The sequence below is a fragment of the Onychostruthus taczanowskii genome, unplaced genomic scaffold (genome assembly GCF_017590055.1).
Source record: "Onychostruthus taczanowskii isolate IOZ18803 unplaced genomic scaffold, ASM1759005v1 scaffold72, whole genome shotgun sequence".
Taxonomy (NCBI): domain Eukaryota; kingdom Metazoa; phylum Chordata; class Aves; order Passeriformes; family Passeridae; genus Onychostruthus; species Onychostruthus taczanowskii.
Genome location: NW_024505008.1, coordinates 1,196,927 through 1,206,071, shown reverse-complemented (window position 1 = coordinate 1,206,071; position 9,145 = coordinate 1,196,927). Strand labels below are relative to the sequence as shown.

The window sequence follows — 9,145 nt, the reverse complement described above, 5'->3', positions numbered from 1 at the left end:
TGCCAAGTAAAATCAAAAATTACTCCTGGACTGATATCTCAGGGCAGGTAGGAAAGACCAGGGCATTACAGATGGAGCTAGCACTGTGCTTAGGGACAAGAGTCCAGTCAGAGGTCGCAGCTGGCTTGTTCTTGTGACACACTGGTTTCATTAGCTGGATTTTCAGCTAGCCTAACTAGAAGCTCTGCCTTCATCTGTGCAGTTCTGGTTATTAAATTAAATCTTATATAATGAATATGGACTCAATATAGGCCCAATAGTTTGCACAACTAGACTGCAATGAACTCAGTGAAAATGTTGCAACATTGTTGGTGTCCCACTGTATGGTCTTACATGAGGAGAACTTGTAATTTGGTATGCTGTGTTTGTTTATTAATTTTTTTTGTCCAATCTTTGGGAAGAGACACATAGAAAAACTACTTACAGCTTTTTTCTAGCATAAAACTTTCACTTAACTTCCTGACACAGAGTGACCCAGGTCAAACCTAAAGTTCATGCAGCCATTGGTCTCGTATTTTACCACAGCCAATGTCATTCAGCAAGGCATATCACAGCTTAATCACAACTTGCACGGTGGACCTCTACTCTTGTTCCTCTCTGAACTTGTTGTATTAAAGAGGGGAAGTCACTAGTTTTGAACTGGAATAAATGTTACGCTTTGGAATATAGAAAGAGCTATCACAAAATTAGAAAATACATCACATACTTGCCAGGGTGTAGAGTCTCTAGGGATCCTTCATTTGGCAGTGAAAAGATAACAAGTAACAAGCAAATTATTGACCAAAGAAAGGAAAGAATTAGGTAGAATATAACATTTCCAAGAAAACATTAGCAACAAAATTATGTAAGCTTCAATAGCTGTATTATCCAATTTTTGTATAATTCACTATTTGAAATAATAGTACAGTCCTATAAATAGTTATAATTTTTGAATTGCATATTGTTATTTAGGTGAAATGTGAAAGAATTGTGACTCAGGATGTGAAAAAAGTCCTAGAATGAAAATAGCAGAAAGCTAGAATAAACAGGAAGATGGTATATGAGGAAAATAAAATACTTTCTGCTCTAGTCTAAAAGCATTCCTAGACTGAAAATAAATAGGACAGTGAAGGTGATTCATGAAATCCAAGGGTGAAAGAGGGAAATAGAAAAAGAGAAAATGGTTAGTGTTAGGGTTAGTGTTAGGGTTAAGGTATATCTTAAGGTTAAACTATGTCTTAAATGAATAAATTATGTGGAAAACAAAACAGTGATAACTAGCATTTTTGGAAAAATTTAAACTTGGCATCCAGCTTCTTTAACGCCTGCCTACAGAGATTTCAGGCCGTCCTTTATAGATATGCAAAGATATTTTTTATCATTTTCCTAAGGAATTATAATAATTAACTTCTAGTTAAAATGTGTTTCTTTTAAAATTGGGGATACAATGATACCTAAATGAGAATGCATTTAAAACACTCTCATCTGTGAGAAAGACCTTTGCTTTACCTGAAACCAGAGAAATCCACTGATCTCTGCTTTGCATCTCCAGTTAGGCAAATCTGAGCAATCTGCAGAGGTGTTAACTAGAGACAAACTATTTGTGGTTAATGGAGAAATTGATGGCAGGAAGACTGCTAGAGTAGACTTTAGTGTGTAAGTCTGTAAAAAAAATTCTGCACAAGAATAGGACTGCAAAGTTATATTCCAAATAAAAATAAACAAACCCTATTTAGACATTCTGCTTTCTGCATAAGACATGAGACTCAAAGACATTCTCTAAGGCAGACAAACAATGTAACCCAAAATGTTAAAGTCTGAAAATGCTGTTCCAAAATATGAACTACATTAAATAACTGTGAGCTGTGAATTCTCCAAGCATTTATGTAATCTTAATGAAAGCAAAAACATAATTTTATTCTATTTCTATGGCGTGGATCCATTGTGCATTAATCAGAATCCTAGCATATAAAAACAGGTTCTGTGAGAACACAAATCAGAAAAGGCAGGACTTGATGAAAAAAGGAGTTTCTTGTACCTTATAAAATGATTTGCCTGTGCAAGATATATGTTTTTCTTTGAATAATCAGAAGAGAAATGTGGCTTCCATCCAGGGTAGAAAAGTCTAGTTTATTTATCAATATGTTTTGGACTCAGATATTTCAAAGGGCACTGTGTTAAAAACTTTGTCCTTAAATTTGTGGTGTTGTCTAGAAGAAAAAAAACAACAAGTTTTTGTTTAGATCTACTCAAGGAGAATTTTTTTCTGGATTGATAATTTTTTCCACCTTCACATTTTTGAAAAACACATGAAGGATTTTTTTATCACCCTAGTATTTTCTTATCTCTGTGATCTACAAAACAAACATTATTATATTATTTCTAATGTACTTTGAACATATTAAAAGGTAACCTAAGGTGGCTTGTTTTTAATGAATGCTTTCTAGCTCTGGTAATTATTCTCATCAACCTCCTAGTAAGAAGGGCTTGGTTTGTTTTCAGAGCTACCAAGTCTGTCTACCTTCTGACCTGCCTTCAAGTACGTGAAGGAGTTCCCTTAGAATCTGGATACCTGCCTGCTGAGAAAAAGCAATTTTACAGGTAAGATGAGGAGGTCTTAAGCTCTGTTCTCCAGTAAGGAATTTGCAGTGTCTGCTTAGGCAGATTGTTTCAGCAGCATGTGCTTCATCAAGGTCTCAGCTCACTGAAAAGGCTTTTGGTCATAAAAATAAGTAGTGTCATTTTCTCTTTGCGATGAATTCTTTCACCCAATCATATTCCTGTATGCAAATGTACCATGGCTGGTTCAGATAAAAAGCACAAATAAAGCCAAGAGCTCAGTCAGGGCAAAAATCACTGTATTCCCTTTATACCTTATTTCACCTGTGTTTCAGGAACATCCTCGAACTTCTCAGCTGAAATCATGAAGAAACAAGGCTCAGATGGCAATCCTGCTCCAGTTATGCCAGCACTGCCAGAACCATTAAAAGATCTGAAAATTAAGTACACCAAGGTTAGTAGCACTTGCTTTTCCTAATCTTTCTTATGCATTCACTTCAGACAGTAGGATGTGCTCATTTTAACCTTATATGAACTATGGAAGACACTGTAAATCAGTGCTTATTATGTTTATTCTGTCTGAATTCTGATTTTACACATACTAGCAAGTGATATTCAGTTAACCTTTTAACCTAATTTAAAGCACCCATATGTGCATGCATGGTAAAACTGTTCCATATTCCACTTGGTGTGGGTGTTGCTTTTCTCCTGAAACAAATTTTCATCAATGATAATTTTACCAGAAGGTATAAATGGAACAAAGAAGGAAACATTTCTACTATATTATTTTTCAGAACAGTGAATTAAAACAGTAAATTAAAATGTTAGCATATTGCATTGTGTTATAATCAGATTCAAATAATTATACCAGATAAGCTTACATGGAAAGGGATGTGTGAAAACAAAACTAAAATAAAATTAATTCTGGTCACATATTTACATTAGAGAAAATGAACCTGGTTTTGAATCTGTTTTTCAAGTAAAAAAGTAGCTAATAAACTAGATATAGTCTACCAATCTAACAATGCAATATTACCATAAACTCCTTGAAATAGCAAATTCTTTCCATATAGAGTTAGAAATATACATGTAAAAAAGATCTGAATCCAGACTTGTGCTTCCAGCTTTAAGAGATTCTTTGCTGGTTTTATAATATTGTATTGTAGCACACACATCTGCTAGAACTTTGGAAAAGTGTTGATAGAAACTTTGCCCTCCGAAACATTCAGGTTTGAATTGATCAGAGAGGACCTCTTAACTCCGGCAATGCTTGGTTACTGTTCTTTTATTTTTCTTGATACCATAACAAGGGAAATAATTTTATTTTCTAGAACCACTGTTAAGTTTCTTTTCCTAAAGTAGGTATTAATCTAAATTAGTTATTTTAAATTCCATGCTGTCTTTTTTTTTTCTAATGGAAAAAATTTAACTATGTTCCACTACATTTCTTTCTTGAATAAATCACACAGGATCTTACTTTGTAAATATTTAACAGGAAAGATATGTAGTTCTGCCATGTAGTAGCCTGATACTGCTCTTCCTGTCTCAAAAAAAATTTTACTCTTTGATTTTTTAGTTTTCTAAAGGAAAACAACAATATGAATTAAAACTAATATGCAAAAAATACCAAGTGATGTAACAGAATATGCAATACACAAATTCCTGTAAATATTTTCATCCTTTTAAAATATTTCATTGTTAAGAATCTATTCTGTTTGTACAAAAAAGCAACCAAAAGACAGCCAACATTGCTGAAAAGTCTAATTTGTAGTGTGCAATCAAGTAGAGTGTCACATAATAAATATTTATTTTGCCTTGACAATAGGTACCCTTTCCTTAAAAGCTGCATATAAATTCTAACTGTGTAGAAAAGCAACACCCTTGTTTACAAAATCTAGCACACATCTGTAGAGGCTTGATTTTTGCAATGCTTTCCTCCTCTCTTCAAATACCACACAGGATTTTCTGAAAGCCCCAGCAGTGTACTGAGGGATAAGGAGTTGGGAAAACAGAAATGTCACCCCATACACAACACTCATGCCCAAATTTAATAAGGCCTTTGCTCTCTTGTGTACCCATCCCATGCCTCCTGTCCCATGTAAGTTGGAACATGGAATGTAGGTGACCAGTAACACTGGAAGGATCAAGATGAGGGAAGCACTAATTGCTGCTGATATATTAAACTTTCTGTCTAAATTAGCAAGAACTACATCCTTCATCTTTGTAACCTCCAATTCATCTTTTTCTACCAGTCATCAACAAAAGGATCTGAAGAGAGAACTGCAGGAGATGTTCCAAGGACTCTGTTTATTTAACAGTCTTTATATTTTATTTTCTATGGTTGCGATCATTTATGGCTTTTCACAAAGTTCCCTTAACTAAATGATCTATAGATCAGTATAGATCTATTTCAGAGTAAGCCTTTTACATATGGTATAACACTGAACACTCCTCATGAAATTTGACTTTCAGACATCAACTCAAATGTATTTTAAACACTGAAATTGGCTTGGATTTTGAACCATAAAGTAATCTTGAGTTGGTTTCATAAATAAACCTCCTTTAAAGATATCTCCATTAACCCAATGACTTTTGGTAGCTAGCTAAAAATGTGTTAGTAAATATTTTACTTAGTCAACACTGAGGAATTAGACAATGATTACTTGACAAATGCTTTCTGTCATAATACTTTCACATACACTAAACCCTGTAGTACTCCTTTAATCTGAGAAACTAAGATTAGTTAATTATTAGGTTGTCACATTGCACGACAGGAAGAAAAGGGCTCAACATTCTCTTGCTCAGCCACATGTGTAATACCAGGAACTGTGGAAGGGTAAGACACTTTGAGTAAAGAAAAATTATAGCTGAACATTAAAATGCTGCAGCCACTAGCTTCAAAAACAAAAGTCAGGCATAAAAGCTCAAAAATGTAATTGGAATATCTGGGGGAAGGTAATGAGCTAGAAAGTTACTATAGAAACTGACTCTTTCTACCATCATCTCACTTTGTGTACACAGACTCACTAAGTGGAAAATCAAAAAAAGTTACATAATATTTAATAGAAAGAGTATGTTCTCTGATTATTAGTCCATTGCAGCAGTAAAATGTAATTCCTGCATAAATAATAGCATATTGCAAGAGAGAGAAAGAAAGTTACATAGAAAATTAGCCAAATATAAAATTCTTGTAAGGAAAACTTGAAGGGGAGAAAAAAAAAGATTTCACACCAGCATCTGTATTGACAGATGATAGTTCTTGATAGTTCTTTAAAGCTTAAATTTTCATTCTTTGGTAGTACCTTAAGAAATGCCACATATTTAAATTTTATCGCTCAAAGAATACAGTGAGATTCCATGACATAATTTGAGACTAGTAAATTAGAGATTCTGGCACTTGAAATGAGACTTGTCTTGGGCACAAAATTTTAAGGCTTAGATGTATCTGTGCAATTTACTGCCAGGTAAATTCTTAGTGAGTTATTGTACTCAAGAATACCTGAGTGGCTGTCACAATCTGTATAATCAGGAGTGAACAAGTACAACAGTTATTCAGCACTGCTCACCACCTCACACGAGTGATGCTGAACTGCCTCCAGCACCTGTCCAGCCTCAGCCCTGGTGTCTCCTCATTGTTCCTGGCCTGTAAAAACGTGCACTTTGTGAAATTCCCTGCTTCACAGTCCACACGAGAAAGCTTGAAATCAGTCAGATGAGCAAGGGCGCTTTTTTGCTCTGGAACAGCATTGTCAAGAAAATTTTTGTTATAACCAGGGGCAGATTTAAGGTGGGAAGAAGTTTTGCTTTTTCTTATATGGTAAGTTTGGAAGAGTTTCTGATATCTAAACAGAAGATCGCTTAGACCTTTATTTCCATGTTTTAAAAGCTATCCTTAACAGCTAAGTTAGTGAAGGTCCACTTTTTAGTTAGTTCCTTTACCTTTCTTGACTACATCTCTGTATGAATTATAATGTAAAATCATTATTAATGAATTATATAGAACTTCCTCCTGAACTTTCTCCTTAACAGTGAGTTTATAGAAAGATGCTGAATATGGGATCAATGGAACAGCAGAATTATTCTTTTTAAGCTGTACTTCTAAGCTATTTTGCAGAGGGACTGAAGCCTGAAACCCTGTACAGACTGCGTAGCAAAAAGTTATGATTCATAGATAATAACACCTAATGTAAAGACTCTAAAATTTCTTTCAGCAAAGCCATGGTGTTGTTTTTCAGAAGCAAAGCTGTACAGAGTAAAATGCTTTCTTCCCTCATGCAGCACAGACACAGATATGTCACTTCCCATCTAGCAGGTACTCCGAAATTAATTTAAAATACTTTCGAAATACTCCAGAACTGAAGGAAAAGAAACCACTGAAATGACCAAAAAAAACCAACAAAAAAAAAGGGCAAAGTTCAGGTCTTGTGTCCCCACTCTCTGCACAGGTCACCTGAGTGGTGAAATCAACTGTGGAAACAAGGACAGAAATACTGTAGCCTTACAGGTAATTTCAACACCAACGGATGGTATTAGATCATTTGAACTGAAATCAATAATTTCAGAAGTGCAAGATTTTATTGCTCTATGACACTGAGGAATAAAGACATCAGATGGTTTTTGAATGATGTTGCCCGTGCTTTATTTAAAATACTACGCTCCAACAGTGTACAGTCTCATCTACTGGAAATCTGTATTTCCAGTTCTACTGCAAAGAAATCTGAACAGTTGTTACTCTTTGGATTGTTGAAATAATAACAAAAATCTTCTCTCATAAAATTCCAGTGAAGTAAGAGTTACAAAACATCTGTAACAATATTTCTAAATCTTTGCAGAATAAATTTGTAGTCCTAAACCTGGCCGGCCATAGACAGTCACCACAGAAAATCCAGTGCACAGCACTTCCCACAGAGGGGTAGGTCCTTTGCATTTGTGTCTGAAGAACTGACAGTGGAGTTCTGACTCACTGACAAAACACTCTAACCTATTGCAAGGTGATCCCAAGCATTGTTTTCCTCAGCAGGTCAAGGTTGTTGCTAGAGGCTGCTCTTCAGTGTTGCCTGGATTTAGAGCTCCACATCCTGTTTGTAGAAAACACTCCACAGCATTTTATGAGCATGGCTGCATGCACATTAATGAGTGCAGCTGCCCTGAAATGTGTTAATACAGCTTACATGAGAGTTTTGATATTTTTCCTCTCCCTCTTTCTTACCCCCATTTTGCAAGGCCACTATCTAGCTTATGAAAGACATACGGGTAGCTTGATTTACACAACTCTGATACAATATTGTGTGTGTGTGTGTGTATATATATATATATATATATATATATATATATATATATATATATATAAAATGAAGTTATGTTTTAAACAGGAATGGTATTAGAAACATTAATAAGAAATAAATTCTAAACTAATATTATGGGTGATATTGATTGAGGCAATAAATGTAGTATTTAAACAAGCACTTTAAATATTTCCAAAAATGGTATGTTTTTCTATTATTCCTTTCACAGACAGATATGAATTTGGCATACTGTAACATCATAGCAGTGTTATGTTAATATTTACCTTTGACTTTGCCTCTTTTCTTGGCAATGGCTTTTGTCATTTTAACCACTTAACTGCTGTCTCTGTCCTTTCACCACAATTGGAATTTTATGTGGGTATTCTTATAGCTTGCTTCATCATTGATCAGAAACTTCTATGGACTTAGATATTTATTCACAGACAGCTTTTGTTAAATCAGGAGTTTTCTGGTCCATCCTGATGGTCAGAGATGGCAATGACACTATATATGTTGCCCACATAATGACAAGCAGAAAAATACAGAACTGTATTAATATAATACAGGAATATATTAATATATTAACAGATTATTGCCATATCCATTTATGGATCTTAATTTTATCAATTTTGATAGCTATTAATAAACTACTTACCAATTACTAACAACTGCTCAACCATTTTTAATACTATGCAGAAAAATTATTCCCTGAAATCTGTCACATTTTAATAACATATGTGGTTGTGGTAGAAGGATTTATTCCTCAAGTTTCTGTGACAAAAAGCATTTATCCTACAGTTCTGGCATCTGGATACTGTTCTGCCATGTCTTGAGTCAACCATCATATACTTTGCCTACACCAAAGTATTTTCTGGTTTTCTGTTTCAAAGTTCCTGTAACTCTAAGCATCAACCCTAGATTCTTTGTCCTAGTGGAGAGTGCTAGCTGATCTCACTGCCAGACTCCAGTAACTAACTGTGGGGCAAGATGACTTGACTCTAGAGAGAAGCACAATTTGAGCTCAAAACACCTGGTACAGTGAGTCAGAGCCTAACATGTCCTTGCAGGTGAGTACATTCGAGATCTCACACGCACACCTAGAATGCAATGGCACTGGAAGCCACGGAGAAGGGAGGGCACCAGCCGACCACCATCAGGAGGGTGGGCTCAAGGTACTGGTAGGACAGCTGAGCATGGCACACCCGTTTCAGCACCAACTAGAACCCAGAGATCACAGAGGACCAGGCAGAGAAGGACAGGTGCTATTAACTTTGGACTGTATACTTTATGCCCACTCCAAGTGTACACAACAATTATTAGCA

General features: G+C 35.2%; 1 protein-coding gene across 1 annotated transcript in view; it reads left to right on the top strand.

The window, feature by feature from the left end:
* The first annotated feature begins 2,881 nt into the window (after positions 1 to 2,881).
* The window catches only part of ALDH1A1 (aldehyde dehydrogenase 1 family member A1), a 30,315-nt gene continuing 24,051 nt past the window's right edge, over positions 2,882 to 9,145 (top strand). Inside the window, exon 1 of the mRNA XM_041422197.1 lies at positions 2,882 to 2,992. Coding sequence (XP_041278131.1) covers positions 2,903 to 2,992 — 90 coding nt within the window. The 5' untranslated portion in view covers positions 2,882 to 2,902. The remainder of the gene's footprint in view (positions 2,993 to 9,145) is intronic.